This window comes from Hippopotamus amphibius, chromosome 7 (genome assembly GCF_030028045.1).
Source record: "Hippopotamus amphibius kiboko isolate mHipAmp2 chromosome 7, mHipAmp2.hap2, whole genome shotgun sequence".
In the NCBI taxonomy this organism is placed as follows: domain Eukaryota; kingdom Metazoa; phylum Chordata; class Mammalia; order Artiodactyla; family Hippopotamidae; genus Hippopotamus; species Hippopotamus amphibius.
Window position 1 is genome coordinate 38653059 of NC_080192.1, and position 15762 is coordinate 38668820.

At 33.4% G+C, this 15762-nt stretch overlaps 1 protein-coding gene across 10 annotated transcripts in view; it reads left to right on the forward strand.

Annotated features, from left to right (window-relative positions):
* PPP1R12A (protein phosphatase 1 regulatory subunit 12A) overlaps positions 1–15762 on the forward strand; it is a 142953-nt gene that overhangs the window by 94693 nt on the left and 32498 nt on the right. For 4 of the 10 annotated variants that reach the window (XR_009054579.1, XM_057740661.1, XM_057740662.1 and 1 more), the window contains 6 exons: positions 1152–1276; positions 8523–8738; positions 10001–10095; positions 10932–11036; positions 11940–12107; positions 12500–12676. Coding sequence is in view for 9 of the 10 variants with exons in the window: in XM_057740661.1 (XP_057596644.1) it covers positions 1152–1276; positions 8523–8738; positions 10001–10095; positions 10932–11036; positions 11940–12107; positions 12500–12676 (886 nt within the window). In the remaining variant the exon portion in view is untranslated. The remainder of the gene's footprint in view (positions 1–1151; positions 1277–8522; positions 8739–10000; positions 10096–10931; positions 11037–11939; positions 12108–12499; positions 12677–15762) is intronic. The other 6 variants (XM_057740665.1, XM_057740667.1, XM_057740664.1 and 3 more) reach the window with 4 other exon arrangements.

Genomic DNA, 15762 nt, shown 5'->3' on the forward strand with positions numbered 1-15762 from the left:
CCAGTTTGGCCTTGTCCTTTGATATAGTTTGAGATTATGCTTTTCATCCTATTAACATTTTATGGGTGTTTTCTTAGTCACAAATAGGACTGAATGAATCATTGCAAATTCAGAATTGTTAGTGGGAAGTTTATATTTGCCCTAAAGATATGGCTTTGTTAATGTTGTCTACTTATTATAATGATAATTTACAGTGGAAGATTCCTTTGGAAAACTGACCTGAAGAAGGGAGAGAGGTAGTGTAATGAAAATGAGTATCTCAGAGGGCTTTAAAAGCAGTATACTTCTTCCCAAAAGCTTAGAAAGAAAGATACCTATGCTACCCATTTTGAAACTAAAGGAATACTTTAAAACTAGATAAAATGACTTTTGACTATTTGAAAGGTGAACTTTTCTAGCCCACTTATAAATACCAGTTAAAGGTTTAAATTTATATGTGACTTTTGCTAAAGGCCAGTTTGATTTATGTGTTCAAATACAGTCTTTGAATTTTTGCCAGCATCATATTGATTTTTTTCTAATATTTCAAAAATCTTTTTCTGAGTGATCAATTACTGGTTGGAAATTGTCTTGATATATTGTGAGAAGAGATTTAACTTAATTTAGCTGATATTGTGCCCACTTAACTTTATACTTCTTAGGGGTGAGAAGGAATGCCCTTTGTGACATTTAAGCATATTGTTTGACAGGAATATAAGTGATTACTGACAAAAAGCACTTTCAGATTTCCTAGAGTAAAGAAGAGCTATAAGTTTTAGATAAGCAATAGAAGTTGTTTTATTCATTAGAAAACTGAATAGCTATAGCTCTTGTATTTTTTGAAGTTACATTGTATTCATGTAATCGTTTTAACTATTAATTCAAAATTTTAAAGAAGTTTCCACAATATTAAAAGTACACAAGTCAGATTTTACTTGTGCTTTTTATTCTTAAAAGTTTGGTTGTGTGTGTTCTTAATTTAAGTCTTAATACGTATTGAGACATTTCTAGAAACTCCTTGAAAAAGTCACTGTTAAAAGGGACAATAGTTGGAAAAGACTGAATTAACAAAACCTTAACTAGAAATACAGTATAAAATACTATTTTCAATACCATGAAAACTGAATCCATCTAGAATCATGACTCTTAATGTTCTTTTTTCCCCCCTAAAGATAAGACAAAACCCATGTCTTCTGTAACTAATGCCAATACTTCTGGTACACAAGCAGCTCCTGTAGCTGTTACAACACCTACTGTGTCCTCTGGTCAGGCAATGCCTACATCACCTGTTAAAAAGGTAAGCTAAAGTTGTGTTTGTTAAAAATAAATGTATTCTATGGAAGTACCATTTGAGCATTAAGACAGTTCTAAGTGTATTTAAGGTTCTAAGGATAAGAATATATTTTTCTTTATTTTACTGAGATTTACTCTGAACCTATTATATTCTTTTTTTCAAATACTCTTTGCAATTGATATTACAGTTGATCATTAACAAAATATTGGGTTGGCCAAAAAGTTTGTTCGGTTTTAAATGAAAAGACATTTTTCATTTTCACCAAGGACTTTATTGAACTAACCATTAACCGAACAAACTTTTTAGCCAACCTAGTAACTAGCAGAAAGATAAAATTTTTCGTGTGAAAAACTACTGATCACGGTAGTTTTTTATTTCCATTGACCTTTTGAGAAACATGGGTTTTGTATCCTTTATTTCTTTTGAGTAAAGGTACATTTTGGTAATTTCACATGAAATTACTAAATAAGTTAAGCATGAAAAGTACTACTACAAATCACTGAGAGGACTGGAATCTCGATTTTCTAACACATTTACCAAGTACCAAGTATGTCAGAACAAACCAGAGGTCAGCTGACCCCACCTCTTGTTAGTTGTTATGACCTTGAGCAAATTACTGTCTTCGGTATCAGTTCCACCGCAGAAGGACAAAACAAAAATAATAGAGAAAATAAATTAATATTACTAAGCGGTAATTGAGAGAGCTTGGCTAGTGACTAAGTGCTCCCAAAATGTTAGTTTCATTTCCTCCTCTTTCTTATTTTGTTCTCCATTTACTCTGTGTCATTGTCACTTTCTTTTCTCCACCAAATAGTACTTTCCAACTAGTGTGTTGATCTGTTAAAGACTTTACTTTTCCCTGTTGTTTCAGAACCTATACTTCTTTTACCTCAAATTAAAGATTAAGGGTTTTCTGTGGGTTGGTTGGTTGGTTTGTTTTAACCTCCTGGTCTCCTTTTAAAGGCTTTTCCCCACCAGCCCTTATCTTTTACGAGCAAACTCATTTCCCTCTCAATGTAACACATGCACACACACTCGCATGCACGTAGACATGTTCATATGCACATGTGCCTCCGCCCCCAGAACCATTTAAGAATTGACTGCTTTCACTGTAACACTTTATTCCTAAATATTTGAGTAGGTATCTCTTAAGTACAAAGGCATTATCCTTCACTCCATCACTGAAGTCATCATACTTAGAAAATTTAACATTGATATAATACCATTATTTATGTTCACTAATATACAGACCATACTGAAAATTTTCCCAGTTGTCCTCCTAGTAACATCTTTCTAGGTGTTTGATTTTTTGAATTAAGGGTCCACTCAGGGGTTATACATAGTGTTTACTTATCACATCTCTGCCTTTGGACTTCTTATTTTGTTGCTTGTCTGACATTATTTGGTTTGCCTAGGTTTGAGGACTGATTTTAAATCCCCACAGCGTTTCTATCATATTGTCAGTTTTTCTCATCTTTGGATTTGGCGCCAAGTGGTCAAAATTTGAACCTTTTAAAATCATAAACTAGAGAATTCTTTAGAAATCCACACTGTCATTAATAATCCTCTAAAACTCTTCCAAAGGAAAGGAGTAGTGTGTATTCTTAGTGGTAGAAATGTATGAATTTCACTGGTACAGTCTGAATATCAGGAGACTCTGTGACTAAATTGTCTTACCTTCTGTGTTCTAGAACTGAGGGCTTCTTGAATTCAGTTAGAACCCACCTTCAAATGGTCATTATTTTATATGCTTTAAAATGAAATTCTCCAGAAGCAGTCTGTCTGCAAGGTTTTCAAAACAGTTACCATGCCATAACTGGTGTCACCATGAGCTGCTTTAACTAAAGCTTTATTTAATTCTAGAACCCCTTTATACTTCAGTAAATTCTAAACTTTAGCTCTTTTGATTTATTATCTTTTAAAACTATAGATTTATCAAGAGTTCCCAAAAGTTCCATTCCCCTGAAATATCTGGCCAAAGAAACCAGCTGTTAGTCTTTTGAGTATTTAGCTAAGGAGTCCCTTTCTTACTGTAGTCAAATAATTACAGTAGGGTTCTTATGATCAATTACATTTTTCTCAAACATAACCCTAGATTTATGGCAATTTACTTCTTAGTTTATGCCAACTGCCCTCACTGAAAGCAAAATACTTAATAGCTCTGTTAGATTAGTGGGCTAATAATCTCTTTGCTGTAAAAGTTCTTATTGAGAATTACTTCTGATTCTATAATTAAATTGATCTAATGACAACTATCTGTTTCTCTAATTTGCATACTTAGAAACTCCATTTTATTCTCAATTTCAAGCATCATAACTTACTTTAAAGATTATATTGTTTTAGTCTTTGTTCTTAAAGTTTTATGGCCAAATTTCATTCAAGTCATGGTGTACAAAAAATGAAGTATTTTTAAATTTTATCAGTATTATATGACTTTTAAAGCCTGTTATCATGTTTAATGATACTGTATTTAATTTAGCATTTTAGTGGTTTTTTTTTTTTCATTTGGTTCAAGATTTTCCCCATAACTTAGAGACCTAGCAGAAATTTCCTTAGATGAATTCTTAATTTGTAAATGCACCATAAAGGATTTTGTAATTAAGAGTTCTGTCTAGTTTTAGGTGGCCACTCACTACTCTGCTTCTATTATTTAGACAAAGTTATCTTAAGTTCTCTAGCTTCTTCCACCAGTACATAAACTGTATATAAATATACACACACATAAACATTCATGGCGAGGAATAGATCACAAAACTAGAAGCTCTAAAACAGTACTAAATATCACTTATAGTCTATAATAAGTCATGATAACTACAGAGGAACATAGGTGTATTCACTTTAAATGATCTTCTCTTAAGTTGTTAACTTGTCAGGTAAAATTATACAACTATTTCTGTAGCAATGCGATCAGCCTATGATTTGTGGATATATTACCTATAAAACCATTAGTTTGATCTTATGATTTATTTTAATTAAATAGTAAGTTGATTGCATTATTTAACTTACAGCAAGTTAAATAATATACATTTTATATTATATTAAAATTTTATCTAACAATAAGTTTATTGTTAGTTAAAGTTTTAACTGACGATAGGTTTAACTAACAATGTTTACATATAACTCTGGTCAAAATAAATATTGTTGAGGTCTCTGAAAAAGATTACCTACTCTGCTGTATACACATACATTCCAATAAGTGTAAACTATATTTTCTTTACTAGATGGTAAAAATTCAGAGTTTTCTTGGATTTACATGTTCTTGCTAACTGAACCTAATTATTAAGCATAATAAAATTTAATAAAAGGCTACAATGTGCTGTAGGTATATGAATTATACCAATAAAAGTGTATAATTGTAGAATGACAATTTTTAAATGGAAGAAATCATTTTTGATTTGAGGTAATGGAGTTAGAACATTTGAGATCTTGAAGAATGAGTAGGCAGTATTTCAACTAACAGAGAGGAGAGTTTGTACAGTTTGTTGAAAAAGAGAGAAAAGAAACAATGTGATCAAAGTAGGGATAATGTGGAGTGTTAGCAGGAAAAATGCGTTTAGTCTGGTTTGATTGATTTATAGGATACATGTATGAAATAGAACAGGAAAAGTAGAGCCAAACTGGAATGTTTTCTTTTCTGTGGTAATATTTTCGTAATTTGATAGGTAGTAGAGAATCATAGGTGTTTGCACAAGGCCATGAATTATTCTGTATAGAATATTATTCTGGCAGCAATGTACAGGTATATTTGAAGGTGAGAGGCTGATTGAGAGAACGTTTGTTAAAAAGTCATTGAAGTTGCCCAGCATGATAAGAATATAAACCAGAGAAGTGGCAGTGGTCTTATAAAGGAGAGGAGGAGATTTAGAGACTTGGCAGTTAATTTATAAATGGAGGAAGATAACAGAGAAAAGTCTAACATGACTATGACGTTTCAAATATAGGGGATTGGGACTTCCAGTGTTCAGTGGTCAAGACTTCATGCTTCCACTGCAGGGGGTGCAGGTTCAATCCCTGGTCAGGCAACTAAGTTCCCACATCCTACGTGCCACACACACGGCCAAAAAAAAATTAGGGGATTGAAGAGATTATTGGTGCCAGTAACAGAAAAAGGACACTGAGGAAGAGTTGGTTTGGAAAGAAAGGTGTTTGACTTTAAACATGTTTCAGGTTACATACAGTCCATTCTACAGGTAAATAGAAATTTGGGACTGAGAATTTAGGAGTCAGATTGAGCTGGAGAGTAACAAATTTGCGAATAAGCGGAATACAATTAATATTTAGCCTGAGGATGTAAAGAAGACCCTACTTCCAACATTCAAAAGAAAGTAAAAGAGAAGATAGGAGGTACGAGAGCAGACTCCTGGAGTGCTTTATGTTACAGGGCTATGACAAGGAAAGTTGCTACCAACAACAACAAAAAGACCAAGAAAAGGGGTAGTCAGAAGAGTAGGAAAGTCAAAATACTGTCCTGGTTATAAAAACCGAAAGAAGAATTTTAGGGAGTAGGTATACTTGAGTTTTTCAGAGAAGTTTATTTATATACCAGAAAATTAAAAGACTCTTTTAAACACATAAACCAGTACTTAAATCCAAATTCATGTTAGGTGGAGAAAGAGGTGTATCAGTCATAACAGTGCAACAGTATTTCAAACTTGATAATATTGCCTCATTTTTCTCAACTCTAAAATATTGGATAATAGTAAAATACTGTTTCATTGGGTGATTGTTGGATTAAATGAGATAATGCATAAGAAGCACTTAGTTTAGGACCTGACACAAGTAAACATTTGTTAAATGTTAGCTTCTCTTGTAACACTCAGCAAATACTATTTGCTATCTGACTGTTTTATCATGGAGGAATATCATGGAGGAATAACACTTGTTTCCAGTTTGGGGAAGGTTCTGGGGCAAGGAAGGATTGGCAGACTATGGTCTGTGGGCCAAAGCTGGCCCACTACCTGTTTTTTGTACAGCCTGCAAGTTAGAATGGTTTTAATATTTTTAAATAGTTGGCAGAGGTGGGGCAAGATCAAAAGAAAAAGAATATTTTGTGACACAAATTCAAACTTCATTGCCCGTAAATAAAGTTTTAGCTTTATTTAGAGACAATGAAACAGCCACATTCATTCATTCACTTGTGTATTACCTATGGCTGGGTTTGTGCTACAGCAGCTTAGATCAGTAGTTGCAACAGAGACTCTATGGTCTACAAAGCCTAAAGTTTACATTCTCGCCCTTTACAGGAAAAAAAATTTTGCCAGCCTCTGTTCTTGAGTACTGTGACTTTATTTTGTTTGTTTGTTATTTCATCTTTGACTGCGTTGGGTCTTCATTGCTTTGCACGGGCCTTCTCTGGTTGCGGCGAGAGGGGGCTACTCTTTGTTGTGTCGTGTGGGCTTCTCACTGTGGCAGTTTCTCTTGTTGCGGAGCATGGGCTCTAGGCCCGTAGGCTCAGTAGTTGTAGCGCGTGGACTTAGTTGCTCTGTGGCATGTGGGATTTTTTGGTCGAGGGCTCAAACCCATGTTCCCTGCATTGGCAGACAGATTCTTAACCACTATGTCACCAGAGAAGTCCTGAGTGCTATGACTTTAAACATTGAAATCAATAAGGAATCATTTCAGTGCCTATCGTAGTATGTAAAATATCACAGAGCTTCCTGGACTTCCTCAGTCAGTGGAGACCCTACTGTTTTACTAATTTTTTTTCACAGTGCCATTTGGCCAAAAGAAAAAAAAATGCCTCTTTGTTTCATTTATTAAGTAGTTAGGTACAAATAAGTTAATAATGGCAGTTTGTGCAGTGTCCAACAGATGTCACTGTACTTCTCTCAAAACTTTAAAATATCCCACAGCACCCCTGTGATTTTGTTCTTGTGCCTTGGAATGCCTCAGTGTGCATTTTGAGAATTAAGAAATGCTGTATATCTTGAGTGTCTTTTTAACCCTATTGATAGGAATTAATTATTGGAAGTATTAGAGGTATCTTGTAGCAGTTTTGTCTAGGAAGTAGCCCTCCAATGTTATGGGTGCTTTAATAAGCTCTATTAAACAGCTGTTATGGCAAACTTTGGCAATAGATATGAAAGAAAGTTTTTTTTTCTTTAAATTTAAATATTCTATGCTTGTAGTCACTAGATATTTGCTATATTAATCATCTATATTTAACTGTGGTTGAATATTTAAACTCTGTAAGTGAAGTTGATGAAGTGAACTAAAGATAACAGATGTTTCAGTTTTAGGGCTGTCGGAAAGCCCCGAAAATGAAATAAATATTTGTACAAAAAATGGTTTTTAGCTGCAGCATTTAATGTTTGGTGAAAAAAATCAAACAGTAAATTTAAGCTTGTGGTATTTAAAATATTAATGAATTAAATATTGTAATTAGAAATATATTGATTATTACTTTTTTGTTAATGATGGATTTAAAAATTTTTAACCCAAGTACAAAATGAATAAAAATTCAAGTGCAGTAATTTGTTCACTTCATACTATAATAGTATCTGCTCAATGTGCCTTTAACTGCCTTAGAAGTTTATCTATTAGAGTCTTTCAGATTCTCTCATGCTAAAACAAGAACTTGTTCCCAGTGACTTTTAAAGATTGGGTAATTACCCAGTTGTTCAGTTTTAATTTATTATGAAATACTTTTAAAAAAAGAAAAGTCTGTTTTGCTCATAACTTCCTTTTCTGTTTTCATACTTTCAATCTTTATCTCTTTACCTGTCTTATTTTAATTGGCTTTAGTATGATTTCATTGCTCCTATCATGCCTGTGGTGGAATCAGTAGATCCTGCATCATGGAGGCAGGGCTTGCGCAAAACTGGCATTGTTCTTGTGCCCAGTAAGGGTGAAAAGTCTATGGTGAGGCATTTCTATGTGCAAGGATTTGTATTAGGTTACAACATAACATGTTTAATATGAATATTGGTTTCAAAGATGCATGGTTTTAAGTCATTATGGTGTGCTCATTTCTGTTCTCTATATTTGCATCATAATTTTTCTGTGTGATACGAAGTGTGGAGTGTGTGTTCTTAAATCTAACATCTGGAAAGGTAGTATTTCCTTTTTCAGTTTTAGATCTTTACATTTTTGACTAAGACATTAACCTGCTTAGTAAAAGTGTTTCTCCTGAAACTATTAACTATAGGTTTAAACATATTATCTGTAAACTTCTCATTTCCAGCTTAAGGACTAATCAGTCTTGATAATTTTTTTCCTTATCCTTAAAAATAAAATAAAATAAAAACAGTTTCCAGCTTCAGCTGCAAAAATTTCTCCCAAAGAAGAAGAGAGAAAAGATGAGTCTCCTGCATCTTGGAGGTTAGGACTTAGAAAGACTGGCAGCTATGGCGCACTTGCAGAAATCACAGCATCTAAAGAGGCTCAGAAAGAAAAAGATACTGCAGGTGTTATGCGTTCAGCTTCAAGCCCCAGACTTTCCTCCTCTTTGGATAATAAAGAAAAGGTAATCTATTTCCCAGTTTGGTTTCTTTAAAAACTGTGATAATTTGTTTTCCAGGAGTCAAATCTGTTGGATTTTCTACTATGTATCATAAGATCTGTGTATCAACTTAATTCACCTGACTTAATGAATTACATGATGATACAAGTACCTACCTTAAGCAAATATCTATATGGAATATAATTATTGGGAATATAAGGTGTATTTGCCCAAAACATAAATTATGAGACTATACTCAATTAAAGGAATCCTTTATCCTGTTTGAGAATTTACAATACAGTGTATCAAGGAGCAAGCTAACTTTAATTATTAAGAAAGGTTTTCAAAGTTTAGGAACATATTTGTTCTAGAATATGATTATACTCATAGGCTGCATTTATCCAATATCTGCAGTGTCTTTATCTGCTTTTTCATCTGATACTTCACAACTTTGTCCTAGTGAGCAATTTTAATAACTGTATTTTGAAAGGCAGTATTAAATTGCATTAAATAGAATGCACCACAGTTCATTTAGTGCTATTTTATATAATTGGATTATTTATTTTCTATTGCATTTTTAGCATTTGGACTTTTTTTTCGTTATAGTTTTCTTGTTCTATGCAGGAGTGTTTACATGTATCAGAAATTCAAAAATGAATTTCTCGTTAAGTAATTTTAATATTTTTCATTTTGTATAAATTTATTGCCCAGTTGTTTTCCAAGTACTTGATGCCAATATAATGAGAATGTAACAGATGCCATTGTCACTGCACTCTCAGCCAGATTTGTATAAATATAATTTAAATAATTTTTTATTTCACATATTTTAACGTTATATCTTTAGAACATAGACTATCAAGGTAGTAAATTGCTTGTGTAACGTAAATAGAGACCTATCAGTGAACCATACTTGAAACCTTATTTCTCTGAAAGAAGTAAAGATATTTAATCTTACAATACTATATTGTAGTAAATAATATGTTACAGAAGTTTTCGAAAAAGTCATTAAAATGTGGAGAAATTTTTCTTATGTTAAAATGATCTAATTCTAGATTAAAGGAGAAAGAAAGTAAATTTACTTTGAACAGGCTGTCTTTTAGTGCTTATAGTACTTGAATATTGATAAACGTCAGTTTGGGAGTTTAGGAATTATGGAAATATTATAAAATAAACTATGATGGCTGTGTAATTACATGTTGTTGAATACTCTTTCCATAATACTTTTAGCAGCACCTATAATCATCACACAGATTTATTTTCACTCTTTTTTTCTCCCTGTTGTATAGGAGAAAGATAGTAAAGGAACTAGGCTTGCATATGTTGCACCTACAATACCAAGACGACTAGCCAGTACATCTGACATTGAGGAGAAAGAAAACAGGTGGATTCATTATGATTTGCTTTATTTTTTTACTGTAAAATTCTTTACTATCTAGCATGAGGGTAAAACATGAGCATTGTAATTATGTGGGACATGGATTTCAGGAAAAGATGGAGGGTATTCCTAATAGGAAGAACATCAAGTACATGGACCTGAGGAGGTGCAGGCTTGGTATGTTCATGAAATAGCAAAAAAAATGAAGACATTATGGTTGTAACAGAGTGAGGGGACAGTGGTGGCAGATTCGATCCCAGACTAGTTTTATGCTTTCTGAATATTTGGAACATAATAGAAAACGAGAAAAAAGAAGGGAGAAAAAGCCCTTATGATCGCTGTCAACATTTTAGTTTATTTCTTCCTACTTTTCAGCACATATAGAGTATGAGAATTTTTTAATATAATTGTAATAATGTTATAATATTCAATTTTGTGCTTGACTTTTTCTTTCATCTAAGATCTCATAAGCATTAGTATGTATTTTCAATAAGCGTTGTTTTTCATCAGTACATAGTGATCCATAGAGTAGATCTGCTGAGTTTAAAGTAACCATTTCCCCTCCCCAAACTATGGACATTTAAATTGTCTCATATTTTGTCATCATAAATAAAACTTCTACAAACATTTAAATCTCCCCCCTGTAGTTAGAATTATACCTTAGGGATAGAATCTTAGAACTGGAGTCTTGGTGAATTACTTTCACTTCTTAGCAAAACACTTTGGAATATTTATTAATGGATTTTACTAGTTTCTACTTCTATTATTGTTTATTAATGTACAGCTTCTTTAACCCTATTTTAAAATTATCTACCAGAATCTGAAGGATATTTTTTTCACAGAGATTCTTCAAGTTTGCGAACAAGTAGTTCATATACGCGAAGAAAATGGGAAGATGATCTCAAAAAGAATAGCTCAATTAATGAAGGATCAACTTATCATAAAAGGTAACAATATAATTCTTAAGTAACTTTCACGTATTCTTTTATTAAAATATGAGGCAGTTTGGAGCTCTCAATTTAATATAATATTAAAAATGTGCCTTTATTAAATATCTTTTCTTATTTAAATAAAACTTCATTTAAAAACAGAGTATGTACTTAAAGATGGGTGAAAATTTGCTCCTACATATGCCTTCCTATTATATATTTTTAAATTAAATTTGATATACTATGAAGTATCTTTTAGATTGTGGCATATTGAAAAGGAACTTCATATATAATTATGTATGTCAATTATATAATTGACCAGAGCAGTTGAAATAGATCAATTGATTGATCTCATTTGGTGACCTGGAAAGTTTCTACTTGTGTTAGAACTCAGAGCAATGGAAATGCCTTGAAATTGGAATGTTGGTAATATCATATTGGTGAGGGGGTAGAAAATCTGTGCGTTATTTTCTCTGCTAAAAGCAACCAAAACGAAGACTAAAAAGATCAACAAATATAGACATGGGTCACTCCTAGGGATGTGACCCATTGCTGAAACAATTTTCTTCAAAAATGTTTGTCATAACTTTTCCTGAGTAAAAGCAAACCAAAGTGTTTTTCCAGACCCAACCTGGCATGATCATATGACCTGGAACAGTTCCAGAAATATAAATCATCAGATCATCTTTGAATCTTGTTGGTGGGCGGGGGATACAGTAAAATGATACACTACCAAATTAGTGAAATCGTCTAGACTCTAGCAAGTTGTAGATGCAACTCTTGGTGCTGGAGCCGGTGGTGTATTTAGGAACACAGTCTTTTAGATTTTTTTCCTAGCCTTGTGAATCTGTATAATGTATAGGCATTGCTATAGAATACACATACAAACACATCCTATATAGATATGACTCTTTCCTTTAGTTGCTCCTTTGGTAGAAGACAAGATGATTTGATTAGTTCTAGTGTTCCAAGCACCACATCAACACCAACAGTTACCTCTGCAGCTGGGCTTCAGAAAAGCCTGCTTTCCAGCACAAGCACTACTACAAAGATTACAACGGGTTCTTCCTCAGCAGGCACACAAAGCAGGTGAGTCACAGATACATTTTGTGTTCAGGCCTACTGTGTGCTTATGTATGTGCATGCATTTTTGTTTAGAAGATTGTGGGGCTCTGGATTTTTTCATTGACCTTGTTAAAACTATTTACAAACAAAAATTGGTTCTAAAAGAGGCAATTGTGCATGTCTGGGGAAAAAAACTAAGTTCCTGACTTATGAACTTTCCTTGAATCAAGCTGCTTAAAATGTAAATTTCTCTTTGACAGCTCTGGGTGAACTTTTTGGTTCATAGTCAAAATTGTCTCACCTTATGTTTTAAAAAAATCCATCCCAGTAGTCACATGTTTTCAGCTGCTAGAAAATGCTTTCATTGTTTAGCTGTTTCCTTTTCTCTTTTTGTGTTGCTGCTTATGATGCTATAGTACCTCAAATCGTTTGTGGGCTGAGGATAGTACTGAAAAAGAAAAGGACAGTGTTCCTACGGCAGTGACCATTCCTGTTGCTCCAACTGTTGTAAATGCTGCAGCCTCTACCACAACCCTGACTACAACTACTGCTGGCACTGTCTCCTCCACTTCAGAGGTCAGGGAGAGACGCAGGTGTGTAAAGGTCCTAATAGGACTGCTGATATATCTTGCCCAATGATGAAAGTTGTTTGTTTCGTTTTGTTTTTTAATCTTGGGAAGTTGGTGACCATCTCTTCAGTAGGTTAATAATGAGATGACCTGTATCAACTCAGAACTATGTAAATTGATGTAATTAGCAATTATTAGCATTTAGGCTTGATAACCCACCTCTGACAGAATTTATGTTCTTGTTTAAAGGCGCTGAGCCAGACAGTTGTCTTCTTACTTAGCCGTCTTAGTTTTAATGGTTCTAATTCAAACCATTTTTGTGGTGACGATCTAAACACATACTCTATAAACACATACTAAACAAATCATACTCATGGAAAACTAGTTGTAACATGACAAAAATAGGTTTTTTTTATTCTCATTGTTTCCCCCTTCCACCCCATTGTTAAGAAATTTGATGCATGTTTTTGTTGTTATTTTTGAGAATTTCATTTTAAAATTCTCTTGGTGAAGAATGGCTTCTTATGCATATGTGTAAGCCAAATAATTTTAAGTATGTTGAATACATTCACTTAATTTCAATTCTGGTACATAGAAGGCACTTGTTAATTAAAATTTTTAAAGGGTCTGTGGATTTATTTTGTGTGCTTAAACATATGGACGAGCATTGCTCACTTCTTCCTGTTGCAGCCAATTGGTATGGAATCATAGATGTGGAAAGGAATTTACCTATTTTATGATATCCTTTACAGAAGGAAATTGAGTCCTAGAGATATTAAGTGACTTTTCCACTTTTATATGGTTAGTAAGTGTGAGAGCTAAGGCTAGACCCAAGATTACAGGAGAATCAGTCCAGGGTTTTGTCTGCTATATCATGCATAGTCCCTAGCTTTGAATTTGGTTTTCCCTTTTGAGAAAAAACATCTTAGGAAACTAAATGTAACCTCTTTAAATACTTTATTCTTGCAAAATTAGCTACATAACTGATGTTTTTCCTTAACTAAAATACCAACCAGATTAATTTGGTTTTATTTTTGGGCACATAGTGTTCATATACAGACAGTTTTATACATCTTTTGTCTCTGATGCCTAGCAAAGTGCATGACCTGTTGTAAGTAGTAGCATCCTTACAGTAATATTTGTGGTGAATATATGAAAAGTAATAAAATGTTAAATATTTTGAAAGAAATTTTTAATTAAAAAATTGTTTTCTTTCCTATCGTTGCATCTTTAGTTTCTGTCAATATATTTGTTTCATTTCTATATTTTTGGTGAAATTTAATGATAACTTCCATAACAGCACTACAAGCAGTTAGCATTTTGTAATTTGAATACCAGTATAGGTTATATTATATTTTAATTATTCTTGCTTTATTTTTCTCTAAGTGTATTCAGTTTTAGGTTTTCGAGGTGCTTTCAGTGAGACCACATAGCCTACAGAAATTAGAGGATCATAGGCACTCATCATTCTCTTCTAGTTAAAATGAATTTGAGGGCTTTGCTTTTTTGGAAGGTGGGGAGTTGAAGGGGAAAAGGTTCAGAAGTTCTTGGTTTTTTACCCCTTGCTCTGCCTTAATCCTAAGGTAAGAGTTCTCTGCGGGTCAGAATTTCTTCTTCTGTAAAATGAGGTATTTAATTTATATAATTTTTAACTTGTAGAATCCTTTCTGTCTCTAGCATTCCATACTTTAAAAAAATTTTTCCAGTGACAATTAAAGCCAATGAATGTCTCCCTAAAATCATCAGTTGTTTCAGAACAAGCAAATTATGATTCTTAACCTCAGATTTCTTTATTTTTTATGTTGTTGGAAAGTATTGAGTTTCAGCTTTTTAGAATTAATCCTGGAGGACTTGAAAGACTGAGAACTAAATATTTGGCAATATTGTTAGGGCGGAGCAGGTTCTAATAGCATAAGAAGTAAAATGTGTCTGTTGACATTTTTCCTGGTTTTTATTACAGAAATTTTGTCTTGTTTCAGTGATGTTTGCAGTAATATTAATGTTTGTATTTTGTTTCATGTCAAATAATTGTTTGCAATTTTGGCCTCGTCTGTTTGCCTTTTTTCTTTCTTTTTCTTTTTCTTTTTTTTTTTTTTGCCCTGGCCGCGCTGCTTAGCTTGCGGGATCTTACTTCCCCAACCAGGGATTGAACCGGGGCCTTCAGCAGTGAAGGTGCGGAGTCCTAACCACTGGACCGCCAGAGAATTCCCCTGTTTGTCTTTTCATTAAATTTCATTAATGATTTCGAAATGTGTATATTTGAAAATTTGCCCCAAAATTTATGTATGGTGATTTAAGAATATACTGTGGCTGAAAAAGATATTAATACATTTTTGCCATTTTTAGGTACAGTTACATATGTACTTTTAGATATTATGTAAAGTTATTTTGTACACTATTAAATTCCACAGTATTCTTGAATTTTTCTGTTTTTATTGATCAGGTTTGGATGAGAATTTTCTGTTTTTATAAAGGTTTCCAGTTGATTAATGGAGGGAGGAGGCATTGGGGAGCAAGGAGGAGAAGCTAGCTTGAAATAGGTGGAACATGGCAAGGTTACCTATGGCCTGGAGGTTAAGATTCTGGGCTTTCACTGCCATGGCCCGGATTCAGTCCCTGGGCAGGGAACTGAGATCCCACAAGCCTCGCAGGGTGAGAAAATATCTAGATGGATGGATGGATGGATGGATGGATGGATGGATGGATGGATGGATGGATGGATGGATAGATAGATAGATAGATAGATAGATAGATAGATAGATAGATATAGATAGATAGATAGATAGATAGATAGATGGCAGGCAGGCAGGCAGGCACATGATGGCAAATTCTTTCATTGTTTAAGTATTTCTAATTCTCCATAGTCTTTTCAAACTGCAAAACAGTACCCTACTAATAACTTTGTATTTGTAGCATGAATTCACATGGTTTGGTACAACTGTTCTTTTCTACTCTTTTCCCTTGGCTCAGCCAGCTCCCAATTGCCTATTTATATCTTCCCTCTGGAAGGAAATGTGCTGAGTGAGAAGCAAGGGTTGGTTTTCAGTTTTTCAGAGATGTAATTTGGTTGACTAACCAAAATATATTATAAACAAATATAAATATTTCAG